The sequence below is a fragment of the Coregonus clupeaformis genome, chromosome 15, assembly GCF_020615455.1.
Source record: "Coregonus clupeaformis isolate EN_2021a chromosome 15, ASM2061545v1, whole genome shotgun sequence".
In the NCBI taxonomy this organism is placed as follows: domain Eukaryota; kingdom Metazoa; phylum Chordata; class Actinopteri; order Salmoniformes; family Salmonidae; genus Coregonus; species Coregonus clupeaformis.
The window spans coordinates 4,061,046-4,082,410 of NC_059206.1; the positions used below are offsets into that span (position 1 = coordinate 4,061,046).

The 21,365-nt window shown below is 45.9% G+C and overlaps 1 protein-coding gene across 9 annotated transcripts in view; it reads right to left on the reverse strand.

Moving 5' to 3' along the window:
* Positions 1–204: 204 nt before the first annotated feature.
* Positions 205–21,365, reverse strand: part of LOC121582110 (ubiquitin carboxyl-terminal hydrolase 20) — a 29,768-nt gene continuing 8,607 nt past the window's right edge. For 3 of the 9 annotated variants that reach the window (XM_045224961.1, XM_045224962.1, XM_045224958.1), the window contains exons 9-25: positions 21,122–21,221; positions 19,389–19,920; positions 18,142–18,279; positions 17,402–17,514; positions 16,951–17,123; positions 15,623–15,717; positions 15,004–15,037; positions 14,843–14,888; positions 14,489–14,669; positions 13,868–13,994; positions 13,512–13,681; positions 12,564–12,645; positions 12,249–12,357; positions 12,027–12,129; positions 11,602–11,670; positions 11,311–11,489; positions 205–2,052 (exon numbers count right to left, since the gene is read on the reverse strand). In XM_045224961.1, the coding sequence (XP_045080896.1) occupies positions 11,326–11,489; positions 11,602–11,670; positions 12,027–12,129; positions 12,249–12,357; positions 12,564–12,645; positions 13,512–13,681; positions 13,868–13,994; positions 14,489–14,669; positions 14,843–14,888; positions 15,004–15,037; positions 15,623–15,717; positions 16,951–17,123; positions 17,402–17,514; positions 18,142–18,279; positions 19,389–19,920; positions 21,122–21,221 (2,236 nt within the window). In that variant the 3' untranslated portion in view covers positions 205–2,052; positions 11,311–11,325. Of the gene's footprint in view, positions 2,053–6,514; positions 7,846–11,310; positions 11,490–11,601; positions 11,671–12,026; positions 12,130–12,248; positions 12,358–12,563; positions 12,646–13,511; positions 13,682–13,867; positions 13,995–14,488; positions 14,670–14,842; positions 14,889–15,003; positions 15,038–15,622; positions 15,718–16,950; positions 17,124–17,401; positions 17,515–18,141; positions 18,280–19,388; positions 19,921–21,121; positions 21,222–21,365 lie in introns of those variants that run through there. The other 6 variants (XM_045224964.1, XM_045224963.1, XR_006661787.1 and 3 more) reach the window with 5 other exon arrangements.

Here is a 21,365-nt window from a genome sequence, read left to right on the forward strand (position 1 = left end):
TAGGCTATATTTTCCTGGTCAGGTCCGTAGTCAGAACAAACTCCTGGCTGTATTGACAAGGTGAGTGTGAGTCTTGACGATAAGGCCACATCATTGTGGGATGTTTTGAGAGTTCTGAGAAAGGCTTTCTAATTCACCCTATAGTAAAAAAGAACAAACAAACGATACAATAATACAGATGAGAAATAATAAATACAATGTTGATCAATGACGGACATTTTAATCACTCACATACACACAGAGAGGATTAGCCAACGTGCTTATGTCGGGTTTACGTTTTGCCATTTTCTTCGCAGATTACAGAAATTCATATTTTACTTCCAACCCTACCCCCCACACACATGCCCGAGGGGTTGGAAGCCAGGGTCAGCCACAGTGCAGTAACCATGGAGCAGATTTGGGGGTTAAGTGCTTTGCTCAAGGGCACATTTGAACTAGCGACTGTCCGGTTTCTGGCCCGCCTCTCTAACCTCTAGGCTACCTGCCGCCCCAGGGTCAGTCATCCGTCTCTTGCCAGTCCATGGTGAAGGAGCTGCCGGTAGTGCTGTTGTGACTGTTGTCATCGCAGCAGTCCTCTGCATCGGAGAAGGAGGACATGTAGTGGAGGCTGGTGACTCTGTGGTAGCCCCCCTGGAGCACCTCGGGGAGGGCAGTCAGTTCCATGGCCCTGCGTCTGGTTATCCTCACCGACACGCTCCACATGTCAATCAACTGGGAACACATGGCACAGCCCATGGTGGCTTTATGGAGAGAGACAAACACAATGGACTTGACACAGACAGTGGACTTGACATGCACAGTGGACTTGACACGCACACACAGTGGACTTGACACACACAGTGGACTTGACTCACACACACAGTGGACTTGACTCACACACACAGTGGACTTGACTCACACACACAGTGGACTTGACTCGTAACGTTAGATGCTGATATATACACACACGTTATGTCACGTGATGTCACTCACTCATTCACACAGACAGACAGACACCGGTAACCATTACATACATGATGTCACTCACACTTATTCACAGGGACAGACAGACGGACGGACAGACATGGCAGTCACTGACACACACACTTCTTGCTCAGTGGCGTAGTCTGACTCAGGCCTCCAGTGAGTGAGCGAGTGTTGACTCAAGCCTCCAGTGAGTTAGCGAGCGTTGACTCAGGCCTCCAGTGAGTGAGCGAGCGTTGACTCAAGCCTCCAGTGAGTGAGAGAGTGTTGACTCAGGCCTCCAGTGAGTTAGCGAGCGTTGACTCAGGCCTCCAGTGAGTTAGCGAGCTTTGATTCAGGCCTCCAGTGAGTGAGCGAGCGTTGACTCAGGCCTCCAGTGAGTTAGCGAGCGTCGACTCAGGCCTCCAGTGAGTGAGCGAGCATTGACTCAGGCCTCCAGTGAGTGAGCGAGTGTGTCTTCCCTCGGAATGTGTTTATGCCAGCACTCCTATCTGAACCCTTTGACCGAGAGAGAAAGAGGTGTAGCTACAACAAGAGAACAAACAGAGGGAGTAAAAGAAGAGAAAGTCAGACTGTTGGTTGTATGTCAACCGCAGCAGACAGCTGCCTCACAACCAACTCTGCCCCTACGGCAGCTCTGAGGTCACCGCCAGTTGAGGAGTCAAAGGGTTATGGATGAGCTCCCAGAACTTTCTCTTCTCTCTCTCTTAGTACAGGTCAGATGAGGACAGGCAGCCACACAATGTCAATATTTACATCAGCTTCATCTGTTCCAAGATGGACTGTGATGAGAAGCCTAGCTGGGCCCATAGACTGAGGGCAATATATGGGGTAGCTTATGCTCCAGTGTTTCTTAATTCTGTGCTAGAGATATTAGTCTGTTCTGGAAAGTCCTTCTCTAGTGCCAGTAAGGAGGGGAAGTGTTGGATATTTGTCCATCTCTCCTTCATGACGTCAGTATATTGGTCATCATGAGTAGGGTTTACTATGGCTCTGACAAGTGTTCTATTACCAAATGTGGTTCTGGTCAGTCTTTGGCCATGGAAGGGTTGCCGTCGGTGTGGGATCCTCAGCTGGGGATGTATGAGCCTGAGAAGAGAGTGAGAGGAGAAAAGGAGAACGAGGTGTTAATGGGAGTCATCTCTCAGTCTGTCTCCCAATCTTTCCTTTCCAGTCACACACTGACACTACAAGGCTATCTAATACAGACTGTGCTGCCGTAGACACACAGTGGATGAGACGCAAACCAACAGTCTAACTTACTATTTTTTTTATTCTCTCTGTTATCTGTCTAATAAATGTTCCCTATTTTCTCATTTATACAGTCTCAGACAGACAGACAGACATACCCACCCCTGAGGTCAAACAGATCCATGCCAGTAATCCTAATATTGATGCCATCCTCTGGCACTGTAGACATGCCCTACCTACACATACCGGGAGTAGTAGCCAATGGATACTGCCTGGTAAAATCACTCAAGTGTTGGTAATGTCAAACATAAAGAAAATCATAGCCAAGCTGGCCAAATCCAGTTTGCTCTTCGTGACAGTGCAGCAGACGGTGTAGACGCTGACACACAGACGACTGTTACTCACATTACATACATGTCTCTCCTAACACAAACTCATATACGGCTGATTACAAATGCTTGTTCAGAAGGAAACATACACTGGGACACTGAGTAGCATACCCTTATTTCCACCATCCATTATTTTGCTATAGATATACAGCACCAGTCAAAAGTTTGGACACACCTACTCATTCAAGGGTTTTTCTTCATTTTTACTATTTTCTACATTGTAGAATAATAGTGAAGACATCAAAACTATGAAATAACACATATGGAATCATGTAGTAAGCAAAAAAGTGTTAAACAAATCAGAATATATTTTATATTTGAGATTCTTCAAAGTAGCCACCCTTTGCCTTAATGACAGCTTTGCGCACTCTTGGCATTCTCTCAACCAGCTTCACCTGGAATGCTTTTCCAACAGTCTTGAAGGAGTTCTTGTTGGCACTTGTTGGCAGCTTTTCCTTCACTCTGCAGTCCAACTCATCCCAAACCATCTCAATTGGGTTGAGGTTGGGTGATTGTGGAGGCCAGGTCATCTGATGCAGCACTCCATCACTCTCCTTCTTAGACAGCCTGGGGGTGTGTTGGATCATTGTCCTGTTGAAAAACAAATGATAGTCCCATTAAGCGCAAACCAGATGGGATGGCGTATCACAGCAGAATGCTGTGGTAGCCATTCTGGTTAAGTGTGCCTTGAATTCTAAATAAATCACTGACAGTGTGACCAGCAAAGCACCCTCACACCTCCTCCTCCATGCTTCACGGTGGGAACCACACATGCGGAGATCATCCGTTCACCTACTCTGTGTCTCACAAAGACACGGCAGTTGGAGCCAGAAATCTCAGACCAAAGGACAGATTTCCATTTCCATTTTTCCATTTTAGTCATTTAGCAGACGCTCTTATCCAGAGCAACCTACAATTAGTGAGTGCATACATTTTTTCATACTGGCCCCCCGTGGGAATCGAACCCACAACCCTGGCGTTGCAAGAGCCATGCTCTACCAACTGAGCTACACCGGTCTAATGTCAATTGCTCGTGTTTCTTGGCCCAAGCAAGTCCCTTCTTCTTATTGGTGTCCTTTAGTAGTGGTTTCTTTGCAGAAATTCGACCATGAAGGCCTGATTCACGCAGTCTCCTCTGAACCGTTGATGTTGAGAAGTGTCTGTTACTTGAACTCCGTGAAGCATTTATTCGGGCTGCAATTCTGAGGCTGGTAACTCTAATGAACTTATCCTCTGCAGCAGAGGTAACTCTGGGTCTTCCTTTCCTGTGGCGGTCCCCATGAGAGCCAGTTTCATCATAGCACTTGATGGTTTTTGCGACTGCACTTGAAGAAACTTTCAAGGTTCTTGAAATGTTACGTATTGACTGACCTTCATGTCTTAAAGTACTGATGGACTGTTGTTTCTCTTTGCTTATTTTGGTTACTACATGATTCCATATGTGTTATTTCATAGTTGTGATGTCTTCACTATTATTCTACAATGTAGAAAATAGTCAAAATAAAGAAAAACCCTTGAATGAGTAGTTGTGTCCAAACTTTTGACTGGTACTGTAGTTGTCATGGTAGATATGAGATCCATTATGAACATTACCCTGAAACATACATGACCCTAAAGCCATGAGTTGCAGGCCATCCTACTTTGTGTGGCATACATTTTATCTTACATAAGAATTTGTATTTCCATGTAATCTATTAGAACGAATAATTACACCAGTCAATTTAACCAGATAAGAGCATCGTGATGTAATGGCAGTAGACATTGACCTGTCTAGATCACAACCAGTCTTTGTGCATCATGCAAAGGCCACTAGCAAAGACCAAAGACATCCAAATTAGCCAATGATGTCAGTCGATGGGGCGAGAAGGACGGGACAGCCCCAACCCATCACAGCTTTGTGTACAGTAGCCTGCACAGCATCCCTGTCATACGTTCCATGTTCCTATTCAGTTATAGCACAGGCAAAGGCTGAAAGTCATGCACATAATATAGTTATTTAACCATCATCAATCATTTATTTAATGAGGCTTGGTTTCTCCAGAAAGATTCAGTCAATATCTGTGAAATTGAGACTCTGCCCTTTACTGACAGTGTCAGAAAATGAAGTAACATCTATTATAAACACACTGTATGAAATCTGCATGTCTACAGTCAGATACACAGCACACCCAGATTGTGGTGACAAAACACTGTCTGTACAGGAACATCACAGTATTTAACTCTCAATCAGACAGCTGCTGCAGAACACAGTCACACATGCAGTGGTCAGAGGCTGCAGACAGAGGCACACGACAATGTTTTGAAACAGTGGAGCGATCCAGCAGCAGTCGTGTTTGGGTGGGTCAAAGAGAGAGGGGGGATTGATCAAGCAGAGCCTTTAAAAACAGAGGGGTACATGTTACCTCTATCACTCACCTTGTATGTTGTTTACCTGCTCCTGTCTGCAAAGGATGATCAGTGTGCTCTATCCTTTCACCTCCCCCTATCTCCCCTTCTCCTTTTGTTCCTCCTCTCCTTAGTCCTCACTCTGTCTGCCTCTGTCTGGGTTAGCTTGATACAGCCAGAGCAGAGCCAGGCGTAGGAGACAAAGTCTATGACATCATAGTCCCACAAAGTGAGACGACACTGTTCTCTCTCTTTCACACACAACCTCAAGTGCATGCAAACACACACTCACACATACACAGACTGTGGACATGTGCAAGCACACAATAAATGGGGGTCACAAAAGCAAGAAGAGGGTGTGTCCAATTACATTATTTTACCCAGCATGCAGTAGGGGGTAAGTGGCCCTAAACGTCCCTAAAACCTTAATCAATGGGAAGCGTCTGGTCTTCTAGATTACCTATTGATCTGGCCATCATTCCAACATTAGAAATGATATTTGAATACTGAGATTATAAATCATAACTCCTCCCTTATTATAAGTGTCTGGAAAGATGGCATAGTCTGTGAGAGGAATCATTATAACCAGATGCTAAACCACTAATCAGCGTATACTATGGGGCGTGGCAGTGGGATAGGCAAGTAGTCATGAATACATCAAAGTGAGAGATATTGATTAGAATGAGAATATTAGTTAAATAGATGCCAGCAAAACCTCTGGAATAATTGTTTTGTTTTCTGGCCACGCCCCTGCCAGTGTAAACCAAACTCCTGGTTCTAATTCAACAATGTACTGTGCCTTTGTGTGAAAACCAGTTTTCAAATATGATTACACACCAAGCAAAAGATAGAGCAGGCTTTTAATCATATAATAATCTATAATTACATTTCCAGACATTCACAGACAATCATCTGAGTGTGGATCAACCACGGAAGTCAAATAGCATCAAAAGATCATCATCACTATGACCATGACAGACACACTCTTGTCATTGAAAAACATCAGTTGATTAACTCATATTATTCTTTCGGATAAAGACAAGAGGAGAGTCATTATCTATGCAATCCCCCACAGCAACATCTTTATGTTCAATCATTTACCAGTGAAAATAAAACTCTTACATGCAAGTGTGTGTGTACACAACCCAACGTAGACACACAAACCAGGAATTCAGAAGTGAGGTGAAAAGATGTACTTCTCTTCTCTTTGGACACTGACATACCAATTACCAGCACGGCAGCACAGAATCACTCAAACCTTTACATTTAGGTTCCAACACTGTTTGGACCGACTAGTCACTCAGCATCCATTACTTAGCATTGCTACAGTAGCCATATACATGCTTGAATGTATGTTAGTTAACCTTTAAATGGCTAGTTGGCATACTCAGGGAATCAGAAATCAGGTGAAGCTCATAATGACATCCCTGCTTGCATTGCATCATCTCCCTCTTATACACAGAAAAAAAGGTGCTATCTAGAACCAAAAAGGGTTATTCGGCTGTCCCCATAGGAGAACCCTTTGAAGAACCCATTTTGGGTTCCATGTAGAACCCTTTTGGGTTCCATGTAGAACGAGTTCTACCAGGAACCAAAAAGGGTTCTCCTATGGGGACAGCCTCAGAACCGTTTTGGAACACTTTTTTCTAAGAGTGCACACAACAACATCCTCCTGCTTCCAAAAAAAAGGAAAACAAGTTTGAACCTCTGTGTGAGCGTGCAGTACTAACATGCACACTGCAGGTTAATGAACCTTTATGGTAAGAGGGATAAGGATGAATATGATATTTCCTCCAAGCAGAGAGACGAGTGCAGGCAGGTACAGGCCAGTGACCTGGGGGAGTGGTGAATTCTGGGTTATGGAGCTGGGGAGAAGTACGAGACGTGATAGAGATTTGACAGATACACCCCTTCGCACTCTTCCACACCGGTCACCTCTACCTCTATCCCTGCAGGTGGACTGGGGGTAGGACACCCCTCTCTTTCCTCCCCTACTAGCCTGATATACTGAACTGGGGCTACTCTCCTGAGGGTCCCCTCCTCTCCTGTAGATCTGCTGCGGTTTCCTATTAGCCTGGTCCGAGAACTGTTTGTGCCGTCTTGCCAACTAGACCATAGAGAGTTGGCAAGGCGGCACAAACAGATCTGGGACAAGGCTCATCTCCTACACCTAAACACCTTGTGAACTCATTCTCTAAGGAACGGAAAGAGAGAGAATCCCCTCATCTGCTTGTTCATACTGTCTGTAAACATACACTACTAGAGGGTCTTGATGGGATGAGCCTTAATCTGTATAATTTAAATATATACATCGTAAAGTCAATTGACTATGCGATGAGACGCCACGAGTCACGACAATCGGAAAACATTGCAGTCCTCCTCGGAAAGGAGCACAACATTCAACACGCTCTGAACATCCTTTTACTTTTTTCACATCCGTCCTCTTTGGTTGTCTCGTGAAAATAAAATAAAAATGAGTGGCCGACGTGTTGACCCGAGTCGTCAAGCAGCAATTAACACTGATGATGTCACGCCCCTCGGCATCATGGTCCCAAACGCCACTCCCTCCCTCCACTTCTCATCTGAACACCTTTAACGATGAAACACCTAGTACAGCAGCCATTTTGTTTTAGACGTAACCAACCAACCATAACTGCCAAAACAGCTTCAGAGACATGGTGTCACGCAATGTTATATTTTTCACTTAAACATCTTATTAAGATTTGTTCAATAAATAACACCTTTTCCACTACGATAGGATGATAATTGACAACTACGTCTTTCTGCACAGGTAATAGAATGAGGCGCATTGCTACATTATACAAAGTGCTCACGACAAGGCTTCTCTTCACCAAGGTGCAAATCAAACCCCTCAGCTCCAGTGAGGGCCAGTGTAGGAGTCAGACAGACAGACGACCTAGAAGGGAGGGAAGGAAAACATTGCTGATAAAAGAGGAAAATACACCAAGGGCATATGGAAATTGACTTGCAGGAATTCTGTGTATTCTGGTGTGTAGTATTTTTTGTAGAATGTAGGGATGTGACAAATTGAACCATTTTCTTGACATTTAAACTGCCATTTTTGGGGGGTTCCATTAAAACTATAAGAAAATGTCACAAAATTCAACGAGAAATCCTATTGCATGGTATGACTGCTAGGGGGCAGTGAAGTTCTACCGCAGTCATACAGTAGGCTTCCGCATGCTTCGGTTTGGATGGAGCCTAGCTGAGCTTGGATAGGTGAACCGAACAAGTGTGCTCGCATACACCCTTAAAAGACCTTCACTTGTAAAACGAGAAAAAAGCGGCAATAGTACTGTTTGTCCATCTTGAGATGCCGTAGCCAGTATACACTTCCTCAAAATAGTCCGAATTAATATAACTCAAGACATCTCATTCATTTTGACGATTTTCTCGAGGATATCTTAGTTAGATGTAAAATTGCGCGACTAAGATGTTTGGTGCAGCATTTCTCAATGAGAAAATGTACATGAAAACAAGTCATCTATCATTGAATGTCAACAAAGACTTTTCTGAAGAATCCCTACTGTTGACCATTCACCGACGAAGGGACGTAGACTTCGCCTACCGACTTCGGCTTGCCTCCAGAAAAACATTGGTGTGCCAGAACAATCGAAAAAACCCTTACCGAAGTCCAAAACGTCACAAAATGTCTTCATAATATATAATAATCATAATAATAATATGCCATTTAGCAGACGCTTTTATCCAAAGCGACTTACAGTCATGTGTGCATACATTTTTACGTATGGGTGGTCCCGGGGATCGAACCCACTACCTTGGCGTTCCAAGCGCCGTGCTCTACCAGCTGAGCTACAGAGGACCACAAACTCTTTCAAACTGTTTTGGCTGGGAAGCATGCGGACGCATTTAGGCATCTATAATATGCTTTGTGGCTGCCTGAACAGGCAGGTGACATTTTGTCACAAAGACAACCGTTAATTCACATTGACTCAGTGTTCCTTCCATTTTTTATGTGCATTAGCGACTCACAACAAAAATGAAACATAGCCAAGTGATCACAGTTCTTCTCCCTACATTCTCTTTTCCCTTTGTTACTTGTCTCTCAATTTCGATCCGACCGCTCCCTCTACACACGCTCCCATTAGGCCTACAGAAATGACTGCCTATAAAAACGTATCTAACTGATGGGATACACAATCAAAACTGTAGTCAAGCTACATTCCTTGCTAAATCACAACAGCTTTATCACAAATTCAAAATGGACTGGTTGATTAAAGAAGAGAAATGTGTGTTCCAATCACGAGCTGCAGTTTTGGAATAATAGATGCATCTCGCCTTTTTTAGGCTGTTTTGCAAATAGGTTACAACAGAGGAGGCTCCGCAGAGGAGGAAGGGGAGGACCATCCTCCTCAGTGAATTTCAGAAAAATAAAACTATTGAAACATTTAGAAAAAGTTATCCTTTTTAGATAAAACTACACTAAATATATTCACTTCACCAAATAATTGATTAAAACACACTGTTTTGCAATAAAGGTCTATAGTAGCCTCAACAGCACTCTGTAGCGTAGCACCATGGGATAGCCGGAGGACAGCTAGTTTCCGTCCTCCTCTGGGCCAGTGTAACTGCTAAACTGCTTGCTGACTGTACTGCATGATTGTAGTGGGTTTACTAACGTGTTAGTCAACATAGCTACTATAACTATGACATTAGCTAATATGGTGACAACGATGTAGGCTGTGTGTAGCGGTTATGATATGCATTTTTTGGCTTGGAAAGTTGATGTGTTGTGCACTGATGTCCACAAGTGAAGGGAAAATGTGAGAGGAGGAGAGAGCGTATATGCTGTAACAGAAATAAGGCCATGCTCATTCAAAAAATAATCGTCCTCCCTCATCTTAAATGGCACTGACCGCCACTGGGTTAAAACCCCCCCTAAACCTGGGCAGGTTCCAGACAAAACATTGTTTTGATATAGGCAAATAGTGTATTAATTAGTCTAGGGGCCTACTTTGTTTCATGTTTAACGAAAGCCTGCCCACCTAGTTTAAGCTTACAAATCAAACACAGGGCAAAAAAGATGCAGCTACCTACTGGTTAAAAAGGGACACATTTTTAAACAGTATGTCTCAACTCCCAGTGATATTGATGAGAAAGATGCACTTGCAGTTCTTCATTTAGCAAATTACCTCGCAACTCAAGTAGGCCTTGACAATGGCTGCATATCAACCGCAATCATTTCTGTAATCAGCGTTCTATTTCCAACTTAACGACAAGGACGTGCAGAGCACTTTATATCAGTGGCAATTAATTTGAAAGATGCATAACTCCTCCTACTCACTTTACAGCATTGTTGCGTTCTGTAGGCCTATTTGCATATTGTGGGGGGGAAAAAACGAACATTTTCCATTAAGAATTTTTTATTTAGCGTTACCGATTCAGTTTCATTTAAACGTTTCATACGTTCACACCTCTAGTAGACTTGCCTAGCTTTTTATGTTTTATTGTGCAAGACAAATTCCCCTTCAGGGCCCTTCGATTTAGTTACAGTATCTGGAATCTCAAACACAGTTGGGCTGATTTACAAACTGTTTATACATTAAGTACATTACCTACCTCCCCCCCACCACACACACAAGGAATGTACAGGTAACTGACAAAATAAAGGAAACACCAACATAAAGCTTAATAATTTGGTGTTTTGTTGATGGTGGTGGAAAACGCCATCTCAGGCGCCGCTCCAGAATCTCCCATAAGTGTTCAATTGGGTTGAGATCTGGTGACTGAGAAGGCCATGGTATATGGTTTACATCGGTTTCATGCTTATCAAACCGTTTAGTGATTACTTGTGCCCTGTGGATGGGGGCATTGTCATCCTATGAGGGCATAGCCATGGTAGCCAAAATAATGGGCTGCCCATCATTTTTATACATGACCCTAAGCATGATGGAATGTTAATTACTTAATTAACTCAGGAATCACTTGTGTGGAAGCATGAGAATGACATGAGCTACGTGAGAGAACAAAGTGAGTGGACTGTAACGGTCCCAGACAGTTACAGGAGCCAAAAGGTCTAGTACTGAAGTGTTTAGTAGAGATATGAATGTTTATGCTACATCTTCCTTAGACCTGAGGTGGGTGGGTGGGTGTGTGTGTGTGTGTGTGTGTGTGTGTGTGTGTGTGTGTGTGTGTGTGTGTGTGTGTGTGTGTGTGTGTGTGTGTCAGTGGGAACTGATGTTGATGTGTGGGTTCTTGTGTATGGATGTGGAAAACCGTCAGCGGGCAGAGATGATACTTGCGTGTGTGTGTTTGTAAAAACAACATGCCTATGTGTGTGTTTGGGTGTGTGTGTTTGTGTTTGTAAACACAACGTGTGTGTGTGTGTGTGCTGTCTCACCATTGTGTGTGTTTCTCAGAGTGCCCTGGTCTCTGCCTCCATCTTCCGCTCTCTGTGCAGGCTGTCTGTGTCGGGGGCCGGGGCCGGCACTGTCTGTCTTACTGCAGTTTCAGGCCCTCCACCATAGATACTGAGAAGATACTGCCACGTCTCCTCTGAGATCTGACCATAGTCAGCCCCTAGGAACACACACAGGCACAGACCAATACACACAGGATCAAGCACCCACAGATAGACCAACCAACCGACACCCAGACACAATGTGAATGTGTATAAGCATATACTGCTTACTTTGCTTTAGTTGTACGTGTCCCCCTTTCATCACACCAATCTTACTGTTGTCAATAGGACCAGGGGGCTCTAAGAAGACAATGACAAACACCACCAAGAGCTTTAGTGTCGTTACTAAAGAACATTTGAGACTGTATTCATCCCCTCTACATATCCGGGCCAGTATTCATAAATCGTCTCAGAGTAGGAGTGCTGATCTAGGATCAGTTCAGTCTTTTAGATCATCATGAATAATATTATATGGACAGGTGGGGACCTGATCCTAGATCAGCACTCCTACTCTGAGGCACTTTGTGGATATGGGCCTTGGTCTGAACAGAGGATACAATGTGATAATGATAGAGTATTAAGTAATTCAGATCTTTAGCTTTCATTGGTACTGTAATGCCTCTGATTATAAATCAACCATTCTCATAGAATTGTACCGTTGTCTTTGCCCTTGACGAAGTTCTCCCACTCCCTGAACCACTGCATGCTGATACACAGGATTACTGTAGGAGCCTCCTCCGCCTGGAACTCTTTATTCAACTGGAGACAGACCGGGAGAACAGGTGAGGCCTTTGATACAGGACACACACACACGCACGCACACACACACACACTTACAGGCACGCACACACACAAACACAGTGACCCATCCCTCTTACCCTGATAAAGGTGTCTATTTCCACCTTTCTGCGTTTGATCAGAGCCTCTAACTCCACCTGGCAGATAGCACATACGTACAGGTGGTTCACTGCTGGGCCTCCTCCAAAACTAGGACACAGACAAACAGTTAGACACACAGGCTGATGGACAGAGAGACATGTGGACAGTCAGTTAGACCGAGAGACAGCTGGACAGAGAGTGAGATGGACAGTCAGTTAGACAGTCTGATGGACAGAGATAGATGGACAGTCAATTAGACAGACAGACAGGTGGGTAGGAAGACAGACAGTCGGACAGACAGAGTCTCATCTTACCTGTTGTACAGGTACTCCCACACATTCTGGGGCAGGATCACCACCAGGTCGTCAATGTAGTGGTACTTATTGGGTGGGATCCCTGGACAAAACATGTGAAGAAGATTATTTCAATGAGGTTGAATTGGGGTTGAGAGTGGTTGTGCTTGGGGTTGAGAGTGGTTGTGCTTGGGTTTGAGAGTGGTTGTGCTTGGGGTTGAGAGTGGTTGTGCTTGGGGTTGAGAGTGGTTGTGCTTGGGGTTGAGAGTGGTTGTGCTTGGGGTTGACAGTGGTTGTGCTTGGGGTTGACAGTGGTTGTGCTTGGGGCTGAGAGTGGTTGTGCTTGGGGTTGAGAGTGGTTGTGCTTGGGGTTGAGAGTGGTTGTGCTTGGGGTTGAGAGTGGTTGTGCTTGGGGTTGAGAGTGGTTGTGCTTGGGGTTGAGAGTGGTTGTGCTTGGGGTTGAGAGTGGTTGTGCTTGGGGTTGAGAGTGGTTGTGCTTGGGGTTGAGAGTGGTTGTGCTTGGGGCTGAGAGTGGTTGTGCTTGGGGTTGAGAGTGGTTGTGCTTGGGGACTGATGGTGGGGTTGGTGAGGGCATAGAAATAGAATCCCTAAACCCTCAGACCAGATCAGTGGAGGCTGCTGAGGGGAGAACGGCTTATAATAATGGCTGGAATGGAGTAAATGGAATGGTTTTTGTGTTTGATACCACTCCATTCCATCCATTATACTCCATTCCAGCCATTATTATGAGCCGTCCTCCCCTCAGCAGCATCCACTGGATCAGATGGGTGGAGTTTGCACTTTTCAGACTACTATATTGGTTCCACTGTGCCAGGAAGCTCAATCAAGCACATCTTAAAGTATTTGAAAGAAAACAAGTACTACTTGAAGTGAGCCCAGGTCTTCTATAGATTGAGTCTGGTTGATGTTCAGGATGGGTTCTGGTGGTAGGTTGAGTACAGTACTGACCTCCGTGCTGGCAGAGAAAGGTGTGGTTGCTGATGGGCCCTGGCTCAGTGAAGGTGTTGAACTTGTTGAGCCACTCTCTGGAGATGTAGAACTGCAGCAGGCTGGACTCCTTCATGTTGGCTAGAGCCACAACCTTCTGCCTCTCCCTCACCGACTCCTCACTGCTCTTCCTGTGGACACACACACACAGATGGATACGCACACACAGGTGAGCACACAGGCACACACACGCATGCAGGCACACATATACACACATGACCCGACACACACACACACACACACAAATACATTAGTTCAGCAAAACAGCAATACATTTGTATTATCATTGTAATGTGGTATGAAGGTTAGAGTGTCACCTGTAGAACAGCACATAGGCCTCAGCATTCTGCACCACCGTCTCATGGACCTCTGTTACATACTGGTCATCAAACTCATACCACTGACCGTTGATCACGTTCTGACAGTACGCTATGTAGTGACCACCTGGATGGATGGATGGATGGATGGATGGATGGAAGAAAGAAAGAAAGAAAGAAAGAAAGAACGAAAGAAAGAAAGAGAAAGAGTGAGAAAGAAAGAAAGAAAGAGTGAAAGAAAGAAAGAGTGAGAGAAAGAAAGAAAGAAAGAAAGAAAGAAAGAAAGAAAGAAAGAAAGAAAGAAAGAAAGAGAAAGTGAGAGAAAGAAAGAAAGAAAGAGAAAGTGAGAGAGTGAGGAATTGCAGAAATGTAGATAAAGGTATGCTGTGAAACCAACAGCATTCATCAGTGTGCAGCTATCTTTTTCTGTGTCATGACCTCCCTTTCTGTAACTTGCAGCTGAACGTTACAGGATGTGGTACTCTCACATTTTTATATGAGTTGAATTTTGACACACATTTTGAGTGTCACATTTTGAGTTGAATCAAAACCTTGAAGCCTAACAACCATGTTCCCTAAACATCAGGTAGTACAGTCAGTCGACTGTCACTTGTTACTAACTGCCTGCGGTGCCATGGTGACAGATGACGGACAGCAGGTCGTATGTGGTGATCTGGGAGAGGCTGTCCTTGGCCAGGAAAGGTCGGAGGTCGAGTCCCTCCAATGGGAAGGCCACGTGACTGTTGATCTTGAAGGAGTACATCACCTCATGACGAAAACGCTTCAGGTGAATGCACAGAATCTGTACACACACACACACACAAAATGTTTAATGTAGATTTCCTGAAACAAATGCATTATCTTCACTATGAAAATCAACAACATTTCACAACTTCGGTATCTTTAGTCGCAGGAAGTCAAATGCAGGAAGTCAAAGTATGACATCACAGAAGGGGACAAAGATAAGAGCGTTACCTCAGGTAGCCGAAGTACTTTGCAATATTTAACACCATTTCTCAATCTGCAAGATAAGTGAAAGAGTATTAAAATGTGTGTTGTAATGTGATCTGTATTACCAACTAGGCAGATGAATATTTTAATGCTAAATATAACTAAAAATTCTCCAAAATACTTACTTTTTACACTTTTCACAGCTGTACATGTTGTCCCCTGCAAAACAATTAATTAAGAAATGACTGATAATTTATTTCATGCTGGGGATTTGTTTTTGTTTTTTAACCTTCATTTAAGCAGGAAAGTCCCACTGAGACCAATGTCTCTTTGGCAAGGGACTCTGCATCGTAAAGAGTACACTGTGATAAACAGTATCTAATGGTTCAATGCAGTGGCAGCTGCATTCATAGAAATAATGTCGCCATAATCCAGGGCCGACAGGGACGTCGATTTAATGATCTGTTTTCTACTATTAAGCGAGAAGCACCATCTATTTCTAATGAAGAAGCCCAGTTGTATTCTCAGCTTCTTAGTTAACTCATCTTTATGTGTTTTAAAAAGACAACTTATCACCGATCCAAATGCCTTGTTATTTATAAAGAGGGATAACGCTCAATTTGCAGACATGTAAATCTGTGCAGTCAATGTTGTGGTCTCTAGAAAATAACATACACTTAGTTGTTTCCTAATTCAGTCCAAGTTTAAGTCAACAAATGCTTTTTGTATGACATTAAAAGCAGTCAGTAGATGAGGGATGTTGAGTAATCTTATTGGACAACAACTGTATCTTGTCGAGTTTACCTTTGAGCTCATCAGCAGCAAAGAAGGCAGCGAGACAGTCCTCCAGTGTCACCATGGGACCCCAAAACCAGCTGGGGATACAGGACACCACAAACCTGTAGCGGGGGAGACAATGTACAGGGGTGAATAAATAGCAAGTAATATGGAACCGTTACATATGGTTTAATACTTGTTACACAGTAGTTACATACTAGGTAAGGTTATTCCCATGGAATGATGCATGTGCATTGTAAAGAGTTACCATTGCCAACTGGCTGTTGCAGATAGAAATGTAATGAATAGAGCTGACACCATTCCTTGTTCTAGATGACAGTCAATCATATCTGTTCTACACAATACATTTATATCTGAACGTTCTGTAATGTTGCATCCCCATGAACGTTCCCCAGTGCTACCCCCATCCCCAGCTCTCTACCCCCATCCCCAACTCTCTACCCCCATCCCCAGCTCTCTACCCCCATCCCCAGCTCTCTACCCCCATCCCCAGCTCTCTACCCCCATCCCCAGCTCTCTACCCCCATCCCCAGCTCTCTACCCCCATCCCCAGCTCTCTACCCCCATCCCCAACTCTCTACCCCCATCCCCAGCTCTCTACCCCCATCCCCAACTCTCTACCCCCATCCCCAGCTCTCTACCCCCATCCCCAGCTCTCTACCCCCATCCCCAGCTCTCTACCCCCATCCCCAGCTCTCTACCCCCATCCCCAACTCTCTACCCCCCATCCCCAGCTCTCTACCCCCATCCCCAGCTCTCTACCCCCATCCCCAGCTCTCTACCCCCATCCCCAGCTCTCTACCCCCATCCCCAGCTCTCTACCCCATCCCCAGCTCTCTACCCCCATCCCCAACTCTCTACCCCCATCCCCAGCTCTCTACCCCATCCCCAGCTCTCTACCCCCATCCCCAACTCTCTACCCCCATCCCCAACTCTCTACCCCATCCCCAACTCTCTACCCCCATCCCCAACTCTCTACCCCCATCCCCAACTCTCTACCCCCATCCCCAGCTCTCTACCCCCATCCCCAGCTCTCTACCCCATCCCCAACTCTCTACCCCCATCCCCAACTCTCTACCCCCATCCCCAACTCTCTACCCCCATCCCCAACTCTCTACCCCATCCCCAACTCTCTACCCCCCATCCCCAACTCTCTACCCCCATCCCCAACTCTCTACCCCCATCCCCAACTCTCTACCCCCATCCCCAACTCTCTACCCCCCATCCCCAACTCTCTACCCCCATCCCCAACTCTCTACCCCCATCCCCAACTCTCTACCCCCTTCCCTGCCTACCACCTACAGCTCCCTTCCCCTGACCCTTGACCCCCTGACCTGCGTATGGAGTCCATGATGTAGGTGATCCAGCCCTGGGAGCCGTAGACGTCGAGAGACACCCCGGTCTTGGCTGGGAGGTTCTGGTGGATGGAGGAGTGTAGCTTGGCAAGGTCCTCCTTACCTGGGATGGGCAGAGACAGGTCCTGGAATGTCTCCACAGTGGTCGACACCTAGAGGGGGGAGAGGAGAGGAGAGGATGAGAGGAGATTGACCAAAACTTCTCAACAATCTGAACAGTGATAATCCACACAGGCAGAATCCACAATAGTCACGTATAAAGTAGGATCAAGTTTAGGTATAATAATATGTGGTAAAAGGTCTACAAATTAGAAGAAGTCAACATTCAATATTAATGTGACAGTAGTGAGGTTTCAACAGAGGTAGTAAAGCAGAGTTCCTATGGGAGTGGCGCCCCCTGGTGGTGGTCCACACATACAGCACAGCTCACCCTGTCACAGGTCAGACACTGGACCAGGCTGAGGATAGAGCCGTCGAAGATGTCTGAGATGACGCTGCGGTAGAGAGACTGTTTCTTCTTCTTGGCACCCAGGAGCAGCTGGGCTGTAGAGGTAGATTATGGGAAACGGAGTGAAACCGTTTTTGTGTGTGAGGGGGTAAGGTGTGTCTCTGTTTGTGTGGGAGAGTGTGCGCACACGTGACAGAGTGTGTGTGTGTGTGACTGTGTGTATGTGTGTCTGTGTGTGTGACTGTGTATGTGTGTGTGTGTGTGTGTGTGTGTGTGTGTGTGTGTGTGTGTGTGTGTGTGTGTGTGTGTGTGTGTGTGTGTGTGTGTGTGTGTGTGTGTGTGTGTCGGTGGTGTGCGTGGCAGTGTGTGCGTGCGAGTGGCGCAGTGGTCTAAGGCACTGCATCGCAGTGCTAGCTGTGCCACTAGATTCGAATCCAGGCTCTGTCGTAGCCGGCCGCGACCGGGAGACCCATGGAGTGGCGCAAAATTGGCCCAGCGTCGTCCAGGGTAGGGGAGGGAATGGCCGGCAGGGATGTAACTCAGTTGGTAGAGCATGGCGTTTGCAACGCCAGGGTTGTGGGTTCGATTCCCACGGGGGGTATGAAAAATAAAAAAATTATGTATGCACTCACTAACTGTAAGTCGCTCTGGATAAGAGCGTCTGCTAAATGACTAAAAATGTAAGTGTGTGTGTCTTGTGTATCGACGAGAACGCCCCATACCTTTCTTGAAGGAATATGTGGGCCCTGCAGAGCGGAGGGGGCTGGAGGAGAGTTTGGGTTGCAGCTCCTGGTCCGTACGGACAGGGCTGCAGGGGCGAGACTGGGGGCGCTGCTGCATCGATGCCTCATTGTCTGGCTCTGGGTAGAAGAGGAAGCTTTTAGAGATTATTCACACATCACTACACTCACACACAAATCTAATCAAAACCAAGCTTTATTTATCCAGTACATTTCAGACATGGATGCAACACAATGCGCTTCACAGGGGAAAAAAACACACAAAAAAACAATGAAAATAAAATCTGAAATATTTACTACACAACAAACATAAGAGGATAAAAAACTAAAGAATAACAATAGAAACTGAAACACTAAAAAGCACCATGAGGAAAAGCAAAGCTAAAAATGTGTGTTTTAACATCTCCAGTTTCTGCCCCCCTCAGGTTCTCTGGCAGGCTGTTCCAGAGGCTGGGGGCATAGTAACTAAAGGCTGCCTCTCCATGCCTCTTGGTCCTAGGCTTTGGGATAGTTAAAAGGCCAGTGCCAGAGGACTTGAGGGACCTACTGGGTACATAACTCAAAAGCATGTCTGACATGTATTGGGGTGCACAATCATGGATTTATTTAAAAACCAATAGAAGAATCTTAAAAAACTCACAGGCAGCCAGTGCAGAGAATTTAAAACCAGTGCATCAAATCAAATCAAATGTTATTGGTCACATACACGTGTTTAGCAGATGTTATTGTGGGTGCAGCGAAATGCTTGTGTTTCTAGCTCCGACAGTGCAGTAATATGTAACAAGTAATATCTAACAATTTCACAACATATACCCAAAGTACACAAATCTAATTAAAGCAATGGAATTAAGAATAAAGAAATATATGGGACGAGCAATGTGTGCTCTCCGTCTGGTCCTGGTCAGTACCCGTGCTGCAGCATTCTGTATGTTTGGCAGTTGACCAATGGCTTTCTTGGGTAGACCAGACAGGAGAGCATTACAGTAGTCAAGCCTGCTTGTAATGAAAGCATGGATGAGTCTTTCTGTATCAGCCTGAGAGAGAAAAGACCGCACCGTGGCAATGTTTCAGGTGGTAAAAAAGCTATTTTGGTCACATTCCTAATGTGTGATTCGAAATTTAGTTCAGAATCTAAAATAACACTTGTCTTATCTTTATTGCCCGTGAATTAAAATATGCGGCCAGATTCTCTCTCTGTGTTTTGGCTCCAACAATAACCAGGCCCATACCTGGAGTGTTGTTGCTCTGCATCTGCCCCTGTCCCTGTGTCTGACTCGGGCTCAGACTGGGGCTCTGTGGGCTCTGTGGTCTAGGACTAGGGGGGGTCCCCTCCTCCTCCTCCGCCCCCCTCTCCAGAGCCCCCTCCTCGGCCGCCGCCGTATCCACATCTGCGTCCTCGTCCATCTCCTGGGAGCCTCCGTGGAGGGGCGAGCCCAACACCCTCTTCTCCTTCAGCCTCTCTTTCTCCGAGATGGGCCCTCCTGTCCCTGCTCGCCCCCCAGTGCCTGTCCCCCCTCCTCCCACCCTTGGCGACACCCCACACTCGTCCTGGATGAGCAGCCCCGCCTCACCCAGCCCTCCTCCCTCTCCCCGGTCGCTGCTGGCGCCCGAGTCGCAGGAGAGGAAGTCATCCTCATTAGGGGAGCGGTCGCCCCCGTCCCTCCGCTCATCCCCCTCCCCTCCCCCAACGTACTCTGCCAGTGGCTCCTTGAGCTCCTCGTGGAGTTGGTCCATCAGACAGCGCAGGAACTCCTGGGTGTCCTATGTAGTAGATCACAAGGCAAGAGGGAGGGTGTGTGGAACTGTCCTTTACACTCAGATCACACACACTCAGGTCACACACACACACTCAGATCACACACACACTCAGATCACACACACACACACACACACTCAGATCACACACACACACACACACTCAGATCACACACACACACACTCAGATCACACACACACACACAGATCACACACACAGATCACACACACACTCAGATCACACACACACTCAGATCACACACAGATCACACTCAGATCACACACAGATCACACACAGATCACAGATCACACACAGATCACACACACACTCAGATCACACACACACTCAGATTACACACACACAGATCACACACACAGAAGTAGAAGAGGGGAGCATGCTGCTCTATCAAGTAGAAAGAGAGAGAGGGGAGATTGGTGTGGGAGGGCTATGAAGCAGGGAAAAAGTGTGTGTGTGTTCCCTGCAGCTCTTAGGCACAGACAGCCATTGAGAGTGTGTGTGATGGTGAAAGGAGGTGTTGAACCAAGACAAACAGAGAGAGCATGCTCATCACAACACTATTTTCACAGCAGTTTTGTCATTGTATTTCTCCACAGCAATCAAAACCAAAAGGCAAATACACACAATCCCATTCCAATCAACCAAACACGGATTAACGCGAAGCAGTAACATCAAAATGTAACCTAGTTACTGTGTGTTAGTTAGAGCACATCTGCATCCCAAATGGCACCATATTCCCTATATAGTGCACTACTTTTGACCAGGCCCATAGCGCTCTGGTCAAAAGTAGTGCACTACATAGAGAATTGGGTGCCATTTGGGATGCAACCTATGGGAAGCTCTCAATTGCATACTCCTCGCGTCCTCTCTCTCCTCGTCTCCTGACTTTCTCCTCCAATGGGTTTTGAGAAGGAGACTAGGAGAGAGGATGTGAGGAGTATGCAATTGAGATCTTCCCCATTTCACTGTCTTGGCACCCTACTTCCAGTTATCACTGACAGGGTTAGCCAATCAGCAACACAACAATCAACCTATGAAACGTCATTGTCCCCGGAGGTCCATTTGGTTTGTGGCAACAGTGGTCATTTTGGGGGTATGGGTCACAGGGAGAGGTGGGTTAGGTCAGGGGTTAAAGAGAGGGGTAAGAGGGGGTAGGGCTAGGGGTCAGGGCGTCGTTTTGTTTCCTACCTGCTGGGAGCTTGCCCCTACCTGCTGGGCGTAGCCACGGAACATGGGGTTGACCAGCTTGATGCCCTGGGACAAACTGGTGGGGACCACGTAACTGGGCCTGGAGGAAAGAGAGAGAGTTGGAGGGGGAGAGAGAGAGACACACACACAGAGAGAGAAAGAAAGTGAGAGAGAGGATGAAGAAGAGGAGGAGAAAGCATAATGTGAAGCAGACCATGACTAAGCAAGTAGACTCATTAAACAA